This window comes from Dermacentor silvarum, chromosome 6 (genome assembly GCF_013339745.2).
Source record: "Dermacentor silvarum isolate Dsil-2018 chromosome 6, BIME_Dsil_1.4, whole genome shotgun sequence".
Lineage (NCBI taxonomy): Eukaryota > Metazoa > Arthropoda > Arachnida > Ixodida > Ixodidae > Dermacentor > Dermacentor silvarum.
In genome coordinates this window covers 169,667,333-169,687,937 of record NC_051159.1, presented here as the reverse complement: position 1 = coordinate 169,687,937, position 20,605 = coordinate 169,667,333, and the positions used below count along the sequence as shown (strand labels likewise).

The 20,605-nt window shown below is 44.6% G+C and overlaps 2 protein-coding genes across 2 annotated transcripts in view; one reads left to right on the top strand and one right to left on the bottom strand.

Annotated features, from left to right (window-relative positions):
- Positions 1 to 335: 335 nt before the first annotated feature.
- The window catches only part of LOC119457041 (uncharacterized), a 36,252-nt gene continuing 15,982 nt past the window's right edge, over positions 336 to 20,605 (bottom strand). The window contains exons 5-8 of the mRNA XM_049669188.1: positions 17,332 to 17,481; positions 15,849 to 16,050; positions 3,490 to 5,282; positions 336 to 1,458 (exon numbers count right to left, since the gene is read on the bottom strand). Of these exons, the coding sequence (XP_049525145.1) occupies positions 1,308 to 1,458; positions 3,490 to 5,282; positions 15,849 to 16,050; positions 17,332 to 17,481 (2,296 nt within the window). The 3' untranslated portion in view covers positions 336 to 1,307. The remainder of the gene's footprint in view (positions 1,459 to 3,489; positions 5,283 to 15,848; positions 16,051 to 17,331; positions 17,482 to 20,605) is intronic.
- LOC119456382 (acetylcholinesterase-like) overlaps positions 1,326 to 20,605 on the top strand; it is a 228,478-nt gene continuing 209,198 nt past the window's right edge. Inside the window, exon 1 of the mRNA XM_037718104.2 lies at positions 1,326 to 1,485. The gene's annotated coding sequence lies outside the window, so the exon portion shown is untranslated. The remainder of the gene's footprint in view (positions 1,486 to 20,605) is intronic.

The following is a 20,605-nucleotide window of genomic DNA, read 5'->3' as shown; positions in this document are numbered from 1 at the left end:
GCTGAATTATCATGGAGGTAGCCGGGCCTTCAGACCCTCAAGTGATTTCGGCGAGCGAAAGCTCAGGAGCGAAAGCGTTTAGCCGGCCTCACAGCTAACACCTAAAATTTGCGTTACACACTCGTCACCGTCGTGTGAATTTTTTTAACTGCTTCTGTGGTCACGTACTTTTGTTTTACGATTGTTTTAGACATGTAGCTCACGTTTTTAGTTGACAAGGTGCTACGTTCAAAGTAGTTGTTCTTGGGCCGTTTAGAACTCAAGCCAAGCTTAGCTTGCCCATTTTTGCATATTTACTGAAGCAAGGAACAACAAGAGACACGTGCGTAGTTCTTTATTTTTATTTCTCACACATGCACTTAATTGTGGAAGGAATGCCCTAAGGATATAGTTAGTACAATTCACCTCATGAACCTCAAAGAGACGGATATCTCTAATCGCAAAAGGCAATGGCATAACAAGATTTCACCAGTTGTTCTTCGACTTATATAATTATGGCACATGTGATTGCACACATTCTCCTGCATATACTATGTGTATGTAGCGCATTGTTGTGTGCGTGATGAAGTGATTCTAATAAGGCCTAGCACTACTGACGTCATGATCATTTAGCAGCAATCATGAGGTGCTTCTTGCAGAGGCTCAGTGTTTATGACGCTCCCAATATGCGCGCGAAGTCTACAATTAGATTTCTCGGGAATTTGTAGTGCAAGAACGCTTTGGTGCTGTGCTTTTCAAGACATTTGGTGCCTTCCCTGTGTTACTTTGATACGTCAAACTCCATCCCTCAATCAATCAATTGCAATCAATATCAATAAATAAACTGATGAAGCTAGCACCAGTCTTGTGATATCCGTCCCCCATGTGCTACAAAGTGAAGTGACATTTCAGTTTTGTTTCGCAGTGCGCGAGCTAAGCTTTTAAGCAGAAGTAGTAAGTGTAAGAGTAGCCTATTTCACAGAAAATATCGGCGACGGAAATAACGACGTATTATGGTCTCCGAATTTTCGGTGAATCAGCATACTTCGTGTATTGAATGGCATTACTTCCGCAATGGTAATATACACTTCCATGTTGCAATTTCTAACATGCAATTTTAATATATATTACAAAAAAATAGGAAGCTTAATTTGCAGTATTTAGTCTGTTACGCTGTTTCACATTGCGACATTTACGAGCAATGTCCGTTTCTTCAAGAGGTTTTACCTGATGAGGCGTAATTGCGCTATATGCCCGATGATATATAGACATGTTGAAATTATGTCGCAAAATGACTGGTGGTTTACAAACTATGTGTTAGTCAGAACCTATCTCATCAGAAGATATTCTCGCCATAGTTCACATTTGTCTTTCTTTTCTTTCACTTCAGAAATGTTTCCAGGCTGAAGCTGGAGCACAGCAGGATCAGCCGGAGTGTACCGGGGCCATTCCTTTCCAGAGACGGGAAGCTGAGGTTTTCTAGAATAAACGAAGCAGCAAAATATGGTAAGAACCACAATCACCCTCACATTTCCAGATGACACAATAAGCATATTTTTCTTCTGGCTTAATCGCATTTTCCCCCAAAACTAATCTTTTGGGGCCATAGCACGCACAAAGACCACTTTCCGTTTCAAAATTCATTTCATTTGAACATATTTACATGCGATGCCCAAGACTTCTTTCAGCAAAACTTCTTAAGAGCTTCGTTGCCCTTTGTGTCAACTTTCGTGAAAACAAGGAATTGTATTTTCGAACTAGTCGTTACACATTCTAATCGAAATTGAATAACCCGGCTCTATTATTGCGCCTATATGCCTTCTGGAAGCCTCACTTGTTGCAATTTTTTTTTTACTTTCTGAAAAATGTTTGTGCTATTAAAAACCATCTTATTGAAACGTTATACCATAGCGGTTAGCTAGAGTCAGTGATACAAAGTTTCTCATCGCGAGTTTCATCGTTACTAGTAGCATGGAGTTCAAAGTTGAGTTCAATCCATTGAAACCAAAACTTGAAGCTGCAGTCTTTTGAATCACTGACTCTGGATGATCTGAATATAGCGAACAAGCAGCCTCGGCATTATAAGGCAGCTAAAGCTTCGAAACACGTTGCCCCTACAACCTTCTTTTCATACTTCAGATCTTGTGCCCATTACTGTGGCTTACGGTGTTGGAATTTCAGCTATTGTGCCTGGAGTTACGGCGATGCCTTGTTTTGAAAACAAAACATGAATTACTCAGTGTATTCTTGCAACACAGGTCGCTTCCTACAATGCGTAACTGTTTCCCCTGAGGCGTACAACGGGCACCTGGGATGACCCACGACATCTACGAGTAATCGTGTGTATGCAAAGCAAACTGAAAAAAAAAATCAGAGCCCTTCCACTATGTGAAGAAGGAAGACCAGCGAAGCTGTTGGTTTTGTTTAATTATATTAAAATTCTTACATTGGTGGTTATGTTAAATGGTTGACAAGACACAACACATAACTTCGTTGCGTAGCCGCGCGTCGTATGCTGTATGTGTGAGTGAAAGCGAGTTTAGGCGACTAGATTCATACCACCTCGCACCATCGGCCGCAGCACGCTGGGCCACTGCGCGTTCGGCTTCTCGTTGCTTTTGCATCAATTCGCGCTGTTGAGCACGCCGGCGCTCCTTGAAGGCGCGCTCTTCCTCTTCGGAGCGAGCGACACGGTTCTTACCCATACAGAGTCCAAGGGGCAACTGATGACGTCGCTAGGGAAATGGCTATGTCAAGAGAGAATGAGGCACAGCTATTGGTTGGTAGGCCATTACGTTTTATCACCAACGTTTCGACATGCATCGTCATAGACTAGCGTTTGGGCAACAGCGTTCATCGCTCTGGCGCATTGTTTTTGTCTCTCTGGGTCCCACGTGTGACAAGGGTAGTTCAAGGGCGCGTTACAGATCCCCGAGCCCACAGGGGTACGTGCCATTGAGCTTGGACCCTTTCTGCACACAGGATCAGCCCACTTTGTTGTTCTACGCGTCGTTTTAGTCCACGCACGTAATCCGCCAGAACCTAGCCGTATACAGCTTCACTGTAAAATACAGGGCACGCATTGTTGCTGTAGCAAAGAAAAAAAGACTGAAATTACAAAATTTGAATTCAGGTGAGCTTACAAAGCTTAGAACAAGGTGACCTTATTTCCTGAACTTACTTTCATGTTCTCTTGCTTTCTTGTTAATATTGCAAACCTATTTCACAATACACCTGAGGAGTGGGCAAAACTTGAGAGCCTATGAGCTCTTTGCTAAGAAAATGTTATCGCATCGACAGCACCCTCGCCATGTAAAGGGCGCTGGTCGTTCGTCAAACTCCTGCGACAGGTTTCGCGCGGGTGTCCCTCAAGTCTGTTCTACTAAGTCTGGATGTGAAAATTAGTGTACTAGAACAACGAACAGAATTGTTTAAGTGCAAGGTGTATTAAACCAAAGTGGAGCATATTTGATAGCTTTTGGTTCACTATAAGCCAAGCGCTGCACATACCCATTGATGACGAAGGAGTTGATGGCGGCCACAATTTGGTGCATGAAGTTTTCTTCCTTAGGGGTATAGTCGAGCTGCTGAAGCCTGTTCTGTCCCCCGTCGCCGAGGGCTTTGGTGTAGCGGCTCTTGTCCTTCATGAAAGGCAGTGACCCTAACAGGTACATGGCGTCATCACCGTGGGTGACACCCATCCATTTGGGCCAGAAACTATGCGATGCCCTATGCGCGAACAAGTACCGATAGGTGTCGATCCCTTGCCGAGCTGCGGCATCTGCCATCAGTTTCACAGGACAATAAAACACACCGTCACCGAGGAGCTCACTGGCAGTGCGAACTATGCTTTCATTTGTGTGCTGGACGTCTGGTCCCCCGAAGTAAGCTTCGACAATAGGTCGCGCGCGGGATATGGAAATCCCGAAGAGGGGCTGCATAGCGATGGTTATAGCCAGCCTGTATTCGGTGGCCAGTAACTTTTTCAGCGCAGGAGAAGAATACTGGATATTGTCCAACAAAAGCGTGCCTTCGTCTGCCGTGGTTCCCAGAATAACTTGCTCGAAAGAAAGCTTCGTCCACGTTTTCGCTGCCAATGGGTGCTCCGGAAAAAATTCGTCGCCGTACTCGGGTGCGAATACCTGGCTAGTGGGATCCAGTGTTTCTATGGTTCGTATAATAAACGATGGCTCAAGTTTGCGTAAGCATGACATGACACTGTCGAGTTGCTCGTCGACGCTTTTTCTCGAATTATAGCACCCCAACGCGCCTGCGATGTGAATGAATTTTCCCATGCCCCTATGCGAGAAGCCGAGAATGATGGAGAGTGGAGTACTGCTCATCAGGACGGCCCTTTTGAATAGACCCTGTCTCTTCGGAGAGGCTGCTTGCAAGCCCACCGATATTGCTCCAGCGCTTTGACCTATTAAGGTCACTTCCTCTGGATCACCGCCAAAGCTTGCGATGTTTTTCCGTACCCAGTTCAGAGCAAGGTGTTGGTCCCAGAGACCAAAATTTCCTGGCAGTTCAGGCCTCCCGAGAGAGAGAAATCCGAAAATGCTCACTCTATAATTGAAAGTCACAAACACTACATCTGACAGCGCAACAAAGTTGGCCGCATCATACACGAAGAGGGCAGAATCGCCCCACTGAAAAGCTCCGCCGTGAATGAAGACGACGACTGGCCTTTTGTCGTTGCAGGTTGTTGAACCGGGGCAGGTGGACGATCGCTTCCAGATATTGAGGTAAAGACAGTCCTCCGAAGCGCTGGTAGAATAGTTCAACGGAGCTTCCTCGATAAAGCGCAGCGTAGTCTGCCAGCAGGCCGGGGGTTTTGCCGTTGCTTGGTATGTTCCATTCCATGGCGAAACGCGCTCGGGCTTTCTGAAGCGAAGTTCTCCGACAGGAGGTCTTGCATATGGTATGCCCAAAAAGGCATCGATTGACCTGTTACCTACAGTAATAACTTTACCCAAGACGGGTCCTGAGCCAGTCATAACAATCGGCGCAGGCTTGGAGAAACTTTCTTCGCTGCAATAGACAACTTGGGCTGCCAAAAGAAGGATTATCACTGGCCATTTCTCGAACGCATCGTAAAACCACTTCGCTCTGTTAGAAAAACTAGGCTCGCGGGAAGCTGGAGTTTGCATCACGACTTCAGTATTGCGCTGAACCCAGCGCAGTGCCTGTCTGTGGTGCAAAGCGCGCTTATTTGAGAGAGAAATGAAAACCGGTACCTTAGCCTCCTTTCTTACTTGTGAATGGCGAACGGCGGAGAGAGTGCAAGGTGCTGCATGTTTTAGCGGTCAAGACGTCACGTGCGGTCGAACGCAATTTGTTCCCTTGGGCGGGTGAGGTCGTGTACCAAGTCACTCATTCGTCCTTTCGTAATACCTTGACGGTCGCGGTCGCCTTTGCGGCCCGGCTAGGCAGTGAAAACGGGAGAACAGGCACATAAAGAATGCGCTAGAGCTGAGTGTCGGGACGATTAACGTGAAGGTGGGATACAAATACGAGATAGCGACGGCGTCGTCTCTAACAGATAGAATCGTTACGCTCTAGGTCGTTTTCTACGCGCTACGGTTCAATTTCCGGGAAGCAGCAGCGGCTCTTTTTTTTTTTGTCGTTTGTCGGCGCTTTGGAAGGCCGTGTAATGTATTTCCTCCTTTTACTTTTCTTGCAGCGGACACGTGAAACAGGTCCTTCACGTGTTCGCTGTTTTTAGCCTCGTGGCGCGAATCGGTTTATACGCGGGGACTGTTATGTAGTGTCTTACACGATTTTGTGCCCGGCGGAGCATAGAAGGGGGCGGGGGGTTGTGCATGGAGAGTTTACAGCGTGTGGATAATTAGAGGTTCGGGATACTTGTTTTCTTCCTGCTAAGTGGCTCCATTAGAAACGCGTAGAAAGTTTACCCGCTGTGCTGGGTGAACGATAATTTACACCGAGCTCGAAGTTGGATAAAAGGAGGGGAACATTATGAATAACCTCATGAGTTTAGAATGTGTAGCCTAAATATTGCGCTTCCTGTAAATTACTTATATACGTGGTCGAAAGCGTTATACAACGGTTATGCGCAAGGTTTCCCAGGGTTTTGGGAGATGTAAATTTGGCAACAAGGTCACATTTGTTGGAGGGGCAGGGGGGGAGTAGGATATGATGTAAGTGTAAAGTTTAAAGTGGGTGGGTTAATTGAGGGCTTTGCAGATAATGGCTGAATTCGTTCTATCCATATTTTGAGACATGACGAATCGCGTAGAATATTTCGTCGATGTCATCGCTGCATTAAATGTGCCACCAGTGTACCACTAAATGTTCTCATACAAGGGCTCGAAAGTGTTATCTAGCTGTTCGTGATGATTCCCAGTTTCCGTGGACAACCAAATGGGGCTCAAAACTTAAGCTTTCATGGAATGGGGGACATGTCATGGCTCTTGTACTCGTAAAGCTAGAAGTATGTGCGATAATACAGCATAATGCTGCTACAAGCGCTCTGAAGCGCTCTGTGGTACAGAGCCAATATTTCGTGAAAATATGGGCCACGTTATTGTTGATGATTCTGCAAAGTTAAAAGCGTGTGGGCTAATCACTGATTTTGTAGTAAATTAGCTATTGTACCTCTCGAAAGCGCTATACAAGCACTATATACACGGATCTTCTTACTGTGTTCCGGGAGAAAGAAATGTGGCAATAAATTCGAATTTGCAGCAAATTGGGGCTATGGTATTGGTTATATGGGGGCAAAATTGGAAAACATGTGGTTTAATTACGAGCATTAGAAAATTGTGAACACAACTGCTCGAAAAAAACACGTCCTTCTCTGGAAATTGAGCTTTTTTTTCTGCAATGCCGCACAAGCCTGCTGCGTGTTTTCTTCAGGTTGCTGAAAGAAACTCATGCCTGAAGCTGTACTGCATAATGTAATAACAATGCAGCTTTCGAAGCACCGTGTTTCCAAAGTTAAATGCTACTTCCAGCCTGCAAGAAATGTTTAGAAAAATAAAAACGAACTGGCAATCCAGCTTTTTACTGCAGCACTACTCGCTTGGTAACTCGCTTGGTACTAGAAGTTAGATATATATCGCCTGCTTCAAGGAGGATTAAATAGTTTTTTGTTCAAATCAAGGAAGTGAAGTGGTATTCATTTGTTGATAATATATTGATAACTGATAACGACGGCAGAGGTTAGTAAATGTTTGATAATCCACAAATATATAATTACGATCTACGGACCAAGTTTAATTATCTATATCAGGGTAGATGTTGCTGCTGCGGAAATGCAGCCTGTACGCGTTTAAAGAATGTTCACTTAATATGAGTAGTGAGGCTAAGAGTAGATTCGGGAGTGCATTGGCGTTCTTGCTACTATATTTTACCGGAAACCCTTCGTTGCGAACGGCAGGACAAATCTACGCGGATAAACAATGTATTTCGTGACAGTGTTTGGGGAAGAATACTGCGGCTTGTCAAATAATTTCCAGTAATGGCACTATACCTCGAGCACTGACAGCGTTTAATGCCGTAAAAGCGAAATTCGACTGAGAATAACTTGCACGAGTGAATAATAAACTTCGGATAAGTAAATAATCTGTAATTGTTACAGTTAACTTATGCCTACCGCCGGTTAGGAATGCATTACAGAAACATACGTTATCTAGTATGCTACTGCATATTAAAGACTGGTGTCCTCCGCCTAAACGCATGTAGGCCGCATGCGGCGAGCTTAAGTACGATAACCTCTGTCCTTAAAAGGCGGGGGAAATGTCCAAGGACGCTGGGATTTCCTTATACATTTCAGATTCTCGTCATGCAAATGAGCTTGACCGCATAAGACAAGCCGATGAATCGAGTGTGCATTGCTAGGTTGTTTGTAAATTATTTTCGGTCAACGCTTTGGATTTGTTGTCGTCCTCCTCTGTTTCGTTGCCTTGATTTGTATACACAGTGAACCGTGTTTTAAAATTAAAGGTGGTCATTCGCCGAAAGCAGTGATCGCGTTTACAATTATAATAACAGGAACTTAGGGCACTATAACATAAACCTATTCCAAACTTTCTCTATTCCATTTCTGCCACTTGCCCTCCACGATTGGTAAAAAAATGTGTCGTGGTGACCCCAACTTTGCCTGTCGGCCACGTGACGTCATGAAACGACCAAAAATCTGCATCTGATATGACGTATGCAGACTGATTATGCAAGACTAAGCCCCCCCCCCCCCCCCCCCCCAAAAAAAAAAAACAAAAAAACAAAAAACAAACCAAAAACCGGAAGGGACACTAAAGACTGCGGGCATGTGGGGATGCGAAAGCATTATAGTCCTTTTGGTGAAATGTCTTTTTCCGCGCGCTTTTTGCTCACGCAAACTGCTCTTCGGCAAGGTCAAATGAAAACGCACCAAGTGTCTCAACGTGCTCGCTTGCCTAAGAGGAGTTGATAACTCGAAGGACCGCTCAGCGCCATTAAATTGGACATGAATTCTTTTAATTTTATGCACTAATTTCGTACACTCATGACGGGGAGCCACCTCCTCGCCATTGGCTGCACCGTCACGTGTACAAGGACGCACGCACTAGGCACACATTTAGTCAAAGAGAACCGTGGAGCTGCCGTGTCGTCCGGGGAGCGTGCTCTGCTCGTACCCCAGAGGCCCGGGTTCGATTCCCACCTAGACCGAAATTAAAAAAGAAATTGTTTCAAAACCATTAATTAACTTTCTTTACAGGAACCTTCGTGAGAGACTAGATCCGATCATTCTGTGACGTGTTTTTTTACTCTGCGCAGTCGGATATTTTTGGTACCATATTTCGGTCACGCCGACTATACGCCGATGGATTTTCGCGTAATGGGGCATATAATGCTTTCGCATTAAAAAAAAATCTTTACGATTATTGGCCTTTGTTGCCACGAGCCTAGGCTATTGATCAAGATTTTAAAGCGCAGCTCTTAGGCGCCTGTTTCTGCGGCGAGCATCGGCGTAAACGAGCAAACGAGCACAGCGAAAGATGAAAGAGCGAACGCGGAGCGCAGCGGGGGGATGAAAGACACGAGGAGGAAAACGGAGGAGGAGGGTGCAGTGGAAATGTGAGGCGGTAAACGGAGGAGGGTAAGGCGAAAGTGTGAGAAGAAAATGGTCGTGCGGTGACGATGCCGCCAGAGTAGCGCGCGTCGTCTGGGGGTCAGTCTGCGGCGGCTGCCGTGAATCACGCCCACGCGTCACCCACGCGCTGGCTCTCGCGATCTCCAGATTAGAGGGCAGTCATGCCCCACTTCGTTCTGTTTGCAACGTGGCGCACGAGACAGATTGCTGTATCGCAAATTTCGCATTAGAGAGTATCGTATTCGTCGGTGAATTTTTTCGGGCTGCGTCCACTCTGCCTGTCTGTCACGCGACGTTACAACACCGCGAAATGGCACCGTGTTGAAAGTGATATGTACGCACTAAAGATGCATTGATATGCCACAGAAACTGAAATTATTTTTTTCGGTATAGCCGGAAACTGACCCATTCCGAAAGGAATAAAACTATGGCTGTCCACCGATCGTCGCAGTGGCACTGGCTACTCGGAGCTGCCGGGAAGAATGAGTTTTTCTGCAAATAATAAAAATGTTTTGGGTGGCAGTATAACAGTTGTCAACCACTTTAGGCACGTGTACAACATCGCTCTCCCAACGCTTCTTCGCTGAGGATGTGTTTTAAGCGGTATTTTGAACCTTCCGGTTGCACGCCACCGCAATTTTCCACCAGCCACCGCAAGTTAAGGAAGGGGAAGTGGACCAATCCTAGACGCGGGCACAACCCCCCTGATACGGTTATCTACTTTCACTGCGCTATAGCTTTGACCGACCGAAACCCTCTTCACTTCCGCGTGATCCTCGTTTCTTATCAGCCAATCACATAATAAAAATATTAAAAGGTAGGCAATGCTATTTACTTTCAAAGAAAACAAAATGACCTCCTATAAACGAGGAGAGCGTTTGATCAGGCCCTTCATACAACGCTGCGCCTCACCGGCCGATGCTTGAGTTGGCGGTTACGTAAATTTCACGTCAGGAGATTGAAATAAAGCCAGAATAAGATAGTTTTACGTTATACGACCTCTCAATGAAAAATTAGGGTTCCAAAGAGACGGCATCTGATAACATCTCAATACCGCGGATAAAGACAGTTGTATAACGAAGAAATAAAGTCTGAATATATTCACTACACGTATTGCTTAAGGTACTAAGCGCAGAGAGGGGGCCACGATATGGCGGCATTCAACATTTAATTGTGTCATGCGTCTAGACCTTCAGAATAACATGATTGCGGGCGATAATGTTGATCATCACAGAGTAACGACAACACGATATTCAGTGTGCCTTTCGAACAGATAGCCGAAGATGACCTAGCAACACACATACACCCCAAACTTCTAATATAGAATCTAGGCACACCTTTAACCTCCCTACCTTTCCCTCTTCGTTTATCTCTCTCTCTCTCTCTAGGCACACCTGCTATAGTAACTTTAAGCATGCAATCAGATGCAAGTCACAAATATTCTGTGCAACACCTAATAGTCAACTAGCTGTACTGCGACAACATCACGGGACCTCTCATACTTTCGCCTGTTGGGAGTGACTGCGACACCCCCAAAAATAGAACAGTTATACAATGAGCACGGTTACAATTCAGTTTGTTTTCCTGCCCATGTCGTTTGGCGCTCATGCATATGAACGCAAGATGAAATGGTTGAAATGAAATGTTCACTTCACGAGAAAAAAAAAAAAAAAACAGTATTGTCGCGACGTCGTAGGAAAGCTGGGAAAGCCGGTGTGCAGCTCGAATAAAAGCACTTTTTAAGGCGAGAACATTACTTCGCTCATTATACGACCCCGCCGTCATCAGAAAGCCGTGGTAGTAAAGCCGTGGTAGAAAAGCCGCGGCAGAAAAGTAGCACACAAAACGTGCGCTGTTGACTGATTTGCAAACGAACAAGCTGCTTGGCTTCCACTGCGCGTTGCGTAAACACCTCAGGACCCGTTTCGCGATCATCACACTCGTGCGCCACCATCACGTCTACGATTGGTGTAATTCCTGGCCGTAAACAAGGCTGAAGGTTGTCGCGACTGTTATTTCTTGGTGAGCCGTGTTCTACGCAAAGGTAACATAGGATAAAATCTTGCCTCAGTTATTGTAATCGATGCCGACGTACATACTCATCTTGTCTGACAGAGTTGTACTCAGGCGTTCTGTCAGCCCATTTATTTTTGGGTAATAGGCTGTTGCCTTCCGGTGACGAGTGCCACTCCGACGCAACACGGTGTCCAGAAGCGCGGCCGTGAACGCTGTACTGCTGTCTGTTATGACAACAGAGGGAGCGCCATATGGCGCCTTAGGACGACGGCCTTGATGAAAAATCACGTTGCTTTGGCTGCTGTGCCACGTTGGAGAGCACATGTTTCGGCGTACCGAATGAGGTAATACGTGGCGACGATAATTAATCTAAGGCTCTTGGGTTCAGTGGGCGATAAATTTGGGCTAACATCACCCACGGGGCCAGGCATAGTCGTGGTGGGCGCCCCGTGCATTGAAAGACACTCTTGTATTGGTGCGATTTCGTTGAAATAAGTGACCTTAAAAAAGATGTCGACGTTCCTTGCTAAAATTTGTCAGCATAAATTCATAATGTTCATCGATAAAATTGATTACGGTCCTGGAAATTGAAACACCACGTTTAAGTACCATTGTGCTAACGTCGTACCAGTGTGCTAACCTGTACGGCGACTCCAGTCTCGCTACGTAAGCTGTCGCCGAAAACAGGTAGGAGGGAGCAGCTACGCGGCGGAAACGTCACGTCATCGTCGGCGATACGTAAGCGCAGTCGCTGGTGTGTCGGGTGGTCGACGTCGTCTGAGCTCGTAGAAAATGTAACGATGCGGCCGTGGACACTATTAGTGTGGTATAAATGGATTTTTTGAGGGAGTATGGTGCAGTGGCACCATACTCCCTCAAGAAAGCTATTTATACCACAGTGTGCTGCTCCATCAGCCAGCCCCTTCTTTATTTTGGATCCCCTAAATAAGTTATTTACAGCACTCAGAAAGTATGACGGGGGTGGCGACGAAGGCTCAACCGGCGATTACAATTCGGGCCGTGCACTTTCCTATAGGTGTAATCAACGGACGTCCCGCAGTTGTGATGTTGGGTCCTTTTTACGGCGTCTTTACTTTTCTTAGTCTGTCGGCGAGCTTTAGGCTTATTATCGAAACGTAGGAACCAGTATCAACTAGGCGGCCACTTGGTGGCCGTCAATGCAAACCACAAGGTCGGCGCTGACGTGGTCGGTGACATCGGTAATGGTTGGAGTTGTTGGAGTCTTAGAGCCGTCGATCTCTTTAATGGGCGCTTTTACGTATCCAGATAAAGGCAGCGACCTCTGGACGTGTGGTTGCAAATTAAGTTTCCCGGCGTGGTCTAGGGGCCCCGCCCCTAGCTGCGGCTGCGAAACTGCTACAGATCGGTGAAGTGTAGCGCGCAGGAGAAAGAGAACGCGATCGAAGCGTCGTCAAATCTTCTTGCCGGAAGTTCATAGAAGCTGCATCGCAAGTACGTCGAGCGTCAAACGGAGCGTAAATAGAGTTGGGGGAATCTTGGAAACTGGGCTGCGCAATAGCGGCAAGCTCGGTCAACGAGCCCAGCTTCACCGCAATAAAAACGTAGCATCCACCGCTCAGCGACGAGCCACAAATCGGTTTTCCGAAGCTGGTAGCCTGGGAAAATTCTCCGTAGGGCCAACGCTCTGCAAATGGCTGTCGACGGCCCGAGGTTGTCGGTGAAGCCAACGGGTCGGCTGTGTAGGAGTTGTCGTTGCTATCAGCGGCATCGAAGTGGTGGGAGTTGGACGATGAACAACATTCGAGTAGGTGAATGGCAGTGACATGACACACAAATGGCGCGAAGAAAAGGCCTGTCGGACTTCTTCCTTTACGACATCAGCGTCAGATGCCACGCCGGGGCCATGCGAGCAACCCCGAGTTGCCGAAGCTCGTCTCACACAATCTCTAGGATGACTTCACGCAGCAACGTGTCCCAGCTCCCAGCTAGAATGGAAGCATTGATCAGCGAGTTGTTCGTGCGGTCATATTGGTGGTACCGTTGCCGAAGTGCACGCTCGACTGCAGTAGCCTCTTTGTGGAATTCGGCCACTGTTGTTGGTATATTTCTTAGAAGCCCGGCAAATAGTTGCTTGTTCACTGCCCATAAGAGATAGCGTAACTTCTTTTCTTCGGCCGTCTCAGGGCCTGCTCTCCTAAAAAGACGTGCCATATCTTCAGCGAACATGACAACGCTGTCATTTGGTTTCTGAATACGGGATTGAAGAAGGCGCAGCGCATTCTCTCTTCTGTCGCTGCTTGTGAAAGGGCCTAGCACCTCTGTGTGAGAGGGATCTGATGTGGTCAAACTTCTCCTGGTCCTCATACCACGTCCACACACTATCTTGAAGGGTAAAATACACATTCGCAAACTTTTGAGCGGAGCCCCAATTATTATAGTTGGCAACGCGCTCGAAGTAGCCGACCCAATCTTTGGACATCTTCGAAAGCGTTACATTGAAAACTTCCTGGAAACTTGGGATTGTGTAGCGGGTCACCTGCGATGGAGATGTGGCCATGGCGGAAGTAGGTAGATAGTTGGGCGTTAGGCCTAGCAGCTGGCTACTGGTTCAGTAAACCTTAGTTTCGACTGAAAAACGTGATTTCGGGTTCGATGTATGGCTCCGCAGGAACGTGCCAAGCATGGGGCAAGGGTATCTCGCACTTCCACCAGTGTCGTGATGTCGTAGGAGGGGAGCGGTTCTTTGCAGTGAGGCCCGTACGGTGACGAAAATCTGGAGACTTTTTGCTGGTTAATCTTACTTTTAAATATGCCTCTGCCTAATGTCTGGGGATCTTTCACTTTGAATCTTGCTTCTAAATTAGTCTTTGTGTAGATCATATGCAAACTGGATCATAGCACTCCTTACAGAATTCGTAATGGCAAAGAATAAGTTTTTTGTCGTCAGTGATTGGCCCATGTCACTGAGGCGTAATCACGTAACGTGTCACTTAACGTAAGGTTTGCAGATTCACAGTGCCAGGGCGGGTGGAAACTTGAGGCGTACGGGCCACATAGGCACACACTGCGCATGCGCCGCCCGGCCATGAATAAGAACCGCAGTATAAATAACCTGCAAATGAATATTCTGGAATAAAATAAATTCGCAGTAACAACGTGTCATTCCATTGTTAATTGATCGGCGGATGCAAAAGACGCATATACCTAAGTACCCCCCCCCCCCTCCCCCCCGGTCATCCGACCGGAGGAACATGAGTATTTATCCGCTGTTGTGCAGCTTGGTTAAGAACAAGCGGATCAAAGCTTGCTCGCATGCGTAGCACTGTAGAGATTCGGCGGCAAAAGCATATTTAGAAACAAAATGCACCAGCAAAAATATCGCCAGATTTCTCTCAGCGTATGGACCTCGCTGCAAAGAACCGCTTCTTCGTAGGAGACACGGGAAAGCAGGTGCGCAACACTAATAATTTTAAGCGCTTTTTATGAGAGCCCGAACGCGGCGTTTCCTCGTCTTGTGGTTGCCTCAGCACATGGCTCCTCTCTTTGCTGATCTACGCGTGCGCTGATCCATCGTCGTCTTCATGGCCGGGCACGTTAACGCTGCCACATAGATGTGGCAATATGCAATAGGAACTAACTAGAGTGAGGGGACCCTTCACTATAATCCTAACACTACAGTGACGAGACACAGCAGCTGATACAGAACCTGTGTAATAGCGGGCCTTTCCGTCTGGCTTCATGGTGCCACGAAAAAAGCGTTGGGCTCATGATTGTGCGACACTGGGTTCGAATCGAGTCATGGCGATTTTATAAAAATATTTTTTAACGTTGCTAGATTATTATTTTTCTCGTTTGACTTCTGCCGTACTCTGCCGAGATCATGCAGTGAATTGAAGACCGACCTTCGACCGAAGTTTTACTAGGTGTCTAATCTCTTACATTCTAAACTGTCCAAGTGCTCTTATCGATTATAGTACACTATTGCGCAACACTCCACACTTCTGTACAGCGCTATACAGGAAATGAATAAACCATGTGGAGGCTCCAGCGCCAGTTGGACGTACACTAGACCACCTTGCTTGCACAGAAAACCTGACCGAACGCAATAATCAAGTGTGGGGAAGCTTCTGTATGCTCCCTGACCTGTCAGTCATTGTTTGGTGAGCCTAAAAAAAACACAGCTAAAAACAAACCAGGTGCCTGCTTCAATAAGTAAAAACAAATGCTCCCTGTAGAATAGGAACTACTCGTTTTCGCATTTGCGAAGTTACTGCTTTCCCACAAAGCATGGGCATCACTATGACTATAATATTGACACCAACAAATCTTCGTAATACTTTATTTTTGCGTCATCCGACTTATAGAAGCCGGGAACTGGGAATCAGGTACATATTTTCTATATTTAAGATTTTCCCCCCTCAGTAACTATACCAAAAATAGGAAAATTATTATTTCATTCGCATTTTTTGAGGCTCTTCTTTGAAGTTTCACATAAAAATTCTAAAAAATTGTCTGAGCAATTATTATTGCAATACATTCATTCAAAATACCATGCAGTGATCAGGCTATGCTTTTATGAATTGCAGTATACGTTGCGACTACAACGTCTTGAAATAAAACGTTTAAGCATAATATTACCGAAAATGAGCGCATTTCTAAGTGCAACGAAATAGTTAAATGTAAAAGTTCTCGCTATTAAAGCTCTCTGCCATTAAGGTTTGCCCTTAGGCCTACTTTTATAGTTATGTGACACGGCTATGCTTAATTAAATTGTACAAATGTTTGACTGCAACAGAGGAAGGGCTGCAAGTGACGACAGCACCATGAAGGACACTGCGATGGAGCTTTGGTAGGATTTCGATGCGCTGTTTTCTGGTTTTTGGTGAGTAGGCTTTGTCTTCCCCAACTGCGGACTACCGTGCTTCTTTGTCTTTGCAGTCGTGGTTGAACTTGTCACTGGAACCTCCTGGGCATCTCTGAAATTATGAAAATGAAGCGAACCAACGTGACACAAATGTTATTGAAATATTGCATGAGATTGTGTACGGGGTGCTCGTAGAAGGCAGTAACTGCTTTCAGATATAACGGTAAGGGTAAAGGGTGGCAACTATATAGTAATGGAGATTGTGCAAAAAGTAAAGTTGGCCGCAACACCCTTCGAAGTTATCCGCTATTTTCCTGAATAAGCTACTTAGGATCATGATGTAGAAGTAGCTTTGCAAGCAAATCAAAACTTGCTTTTGCCATGATCATGGCGTTGTGCCGTGATCGTGGTGCCGGGATAATCACGATCACGAAATGTTTTTGTCAGTGCTGGGTGGTTCGATTCCATCTCAGATTTGTTTTTTCATTGAAGTGAAATAAAAAGTCAGAACCAAGTTTTCAGTCGAGGTCATTTTTTATGAAAATTAGCATTTAGCAGAGGTGGCACACCATGATTAATTGGGTCACTTGTATATGCCGTCATAATTTTTCGTGTTTCATGCCGATGCTTCCTGGGCGGTAACTTCCCCGTTTACTGGTCAGTTGCATCGCTCAGATCATTTTTGCTGTTTACAGGTGTTAAGAAAAGTATTGGTCTAAGAAAGAGGCGCAACTTCATATGCTACTGCGCGTAACACTCACTAGAACTGCCCCGCGACTTCTTAATAACTATTTATATCCTCGGTCAGTCACTTTTACTGAATGTCTGCAGATAGTTATTAGAATACCACGAAATGAAATATTCATATAGCTTTGGCCAAAAAGAAAATATTTATTTTGGCCAGAGAGTTAGTGTGCGAGACTTCACATCTTGGCAGGACAAGCGCCATTTTTGAATAACAACGAAATTGGCACAATAATTTTCTTCCAATAAGCATGTTACCCCAGCAAGATATAGGTGTCGTATGTTTTAGAACATGTCTACCTCTATATGGAAGATTTGCTGCAAATAAAAGATCTCAAGCTGTTGCCACATTATTTATTGTCACGTCTCTCAAGCTGCGCTGTTAGCATACGCTTGCCCGTACGTACAGGAATAAGTGGTCATCGGCGAGCCATAGTGCATTGTGATATCGGGATGGGCGCCGAGTACGATACCGAATGTCCTTACAAGTGATAAAGGCAAAATACACTGAACTTGCAGCACACTAAATGACACGTTCACTCAGCAAACATGTTTGCAAAAATGAGAAAACATATATTCTCTAACTGCCCGCTGAAAGGGGTTGATCAAAACAAGTTCAGATGCCAAGAAGCCATTCAGTCACACTTACTTCCTGTAAAGTATTGGCTTCCAGAGGGCACAGCGGTCTGTTTTCATGTCGTTGACGATGGTGAAGTTGTCTGGCCTCAGAAGTAGCATCTGACGCTTATCGACACCGTATGAGGGCCAGACCACGCCGGCACGTGGAATCGTCGGTTTCCTGGAGAGAGCACATATCTTGAGGCTCCACATAAATTGGCTTGGAAGGCAGCAAAACTTATAAGTGCGAGTGCATGCGGGCAGTTATTGAATCAACAACGCATGCAATGTTTGAAGAGGAAATGCATCAGTATAACTTTGTGTAGTCGGACTCTGCTGTAGCTAAGAAACAGTGTGCAATAGAAGCTTAACGGCGGATGGATCCGCTCTGCTAGAACCTATACGAAACTGCATAATAGTGTGTGCGTGTGGGACGAGTGGTGTATGTCGTATGCGTGCGCGCGTTCTCTATAAGGAGGGGTGGGGTGGGGGGGGGGGAGGGGTTTCAAGGAACGTGGTCATTCTAGCAACGCGAATAGACACGGTTAGCATAGCAGTCTGCTGTCGTCTATGCTGCTTCCATCTTGACACAAGCTAGTTAATATGCCTAACAATTACGCGCGAACCTGCCATTTCTCTGGACGGGCAGCTGAATGGCAGAACCGTATCGCTATGCTGAGCTATAATCTTGTAAACCGTTCTGGCGAAGTTCCTAATTCAAAGAGCCGGCGAAATTACCAACCTTCCCTTCTTAATGCTAAGCCAAATAAAGCACTAAATATTCTATGAAAAGCGTTGTTACGTTCGCGCTTATGACAAGTCGAAGCAAATTATATATTAAATCATTCTTCTTCGAGTCCAGCCACTGTTCAGCTGGCGAACCTATCTAGCCGTTTTCGTGGGTCGAGCCTGGTGATAGTGGAGCCTGAAATTGTGTGCCACATAAGCGACTGGGCATGCGCGCTTAATATGTGCACTTGGTATGTGAATTGAATTGAATCTTTATTTTCATGTATCATACATGAAGGATGGCGGGAGTAAAAGCTGCATAATAGCAGCTTGACTAGCTCCCACTACCTTCAAAAGGGCTGCAAAGCAGTGACATCTAATAGTGAACAAAACATAATATACTAAACAGGAGATATGCTAACGTTTACAATAACAATAATTCACAATTATTACAACAAATAAAGTGTAACAGGATACAATAGTTATTGATAAAACGTCGCAAAATAGAAGAGAAAGGGGAAATATATACGCATGTTGAAAAGACATAACTGGATTACAGTGATACAAATGGATACATCACACATATAATGAATAGCTGGTATAAATTAGCATTAAAATTATAAAAACAATGCAATAGTGTCCATTGAAGTCACATTTCTATGTTCATATTATTACCACTAAGATAATTTAACATCTTTGGAATAACATTGCGTAGCATCTGGTCACCATAGTTAGTACGTGAACGAGGCACTAACCAACGATCATGCTGGCGTGTATCATATTTACTCCCAGTGGGTTTTAGGTTAGCTAGGATCAGAAATTATTGTTCTTAGTCTAAGTTCTTTCTTTATCGCCTTACAAATGTTGTAATTGTAAAGACTCTGCATACCTATTAGCTTATATTTTCTTGTATATAACTTACAGAATGATTAGCCTCTTTTTCAGCAACAATTTCAAAAAATCTATTTTGAACTCTTGTAAGCTTATCAAGGTTTGCTTGCGTTGTGTCACCCCATACGAGAAAACAGTAGTGAGCATAGGATAGAAACAACGTATGGTAAATGATAAGTATTGTTTTCAATGGAAGTAGATAATGGTTGCGATAAATTATACCAAGTATACGTGCAGTTTTTGTTACTACCTGATGTACATGTGTGTCCCATAACATGGCATTCGAAAATATGACACTAAAGTTTTAACATGATCGACAATTTGGATAATATTGTTACTAAGATACAGATAAGAAGTTACATGCACCTGCTTGCCTTTTGCTCGAAAACTAACCGCATTAGTTTTTTCTGCATTAATTACTAGACCATTGGAGGAAGCCCAGTCATATAAATTCTGTAACATATTATTGCCTCTTTGGATTAACTGGTTAATATCTTCGGGTGCAAAAAATTCACTCATGTCATCAGCATAAACGATAAATTTTGCTGAACAATGTATGTTTACAGTATCATTTATGTATAAATTGAAAAGAAAAGGGCCTAACATACTGCCCTGAGGAACACCGAGAGAATTTGATTGAACCGTCGAAGCAAAATTATTTATACATACTTACGGTTTTCTTTCGCTTAAATACGAGTCAAAAATATCTAAGGCGACACCGCTTACACCGCATAAATCAAATTTTTGAAAAAGCAAATTTCTATTCCGAGAATCGAAAGCCTTGCTGAAATCCATGAAAGCACCAATCACTAATTGTTTACTTTCTATTCTATTTAAAATAAACTCTTTCTGGTCAAGTAGCGCAAGCTCAGTAGATCAATTTTCTCTAAAACCATATTGCGCGTCACATAATAGGTTATGTTTGTTAATTCCGCTAACTGTGAATGAAGAATTTTTTCTATTATTTTAGAAAATACTGGCAAAATTGATATGGGCCTGTAGTTTGCTAAATATTTTTATCTCCCTTTTTGTGTAAAATGCACACTTTTGCAATCTGTAATGTTGAGGGAAAATTTCTTTTGACAGACAAAGGTTAATGAGATCTGAAAGTGGTTGTGCGATTATGTCGGCAACGTATTTATTTGATTTAATTTGAAAATCAAAATAATCACAGCCGTTACTGTTTTTAAGCTGCATGATGTCTCGTAGACCTCGTTTTCGGAGGTAGGCCTTAAAGACATAGTACTTGGGCACTTGTCCTTTATTTTATTTATTTACTTATTTATTTACACTTCACCTACATCGCCGTACGGCATTGCGTAGGGGAGGTACACAAGGGTAATACCATAACGCAGTTAGCAATCGATATGATAGTTACGACAAATACAACGATACACAAGATACTTTTAAGAAAAAAGAAACACTCGAATAACAGTGAATTACACAAATCATAAACAGTGACACAGCCACACATTTAAACACCCAAACGCTTCGGGACAACAAACCACTCCTATTGGCAGTGGTATTGTGGGCGTTGTTACAGGGAAGAAAAAAAGATTTCATTATCAGTTTTATTAACGATATCATCCGGGAGTCGGTTCGATTCCTCTATAGTTTTTACGAAGAAGGTACTGCCAAAAGAGTGGGTTTTGTAGGAGTATTCTAATATATTCTGTGAATTATCT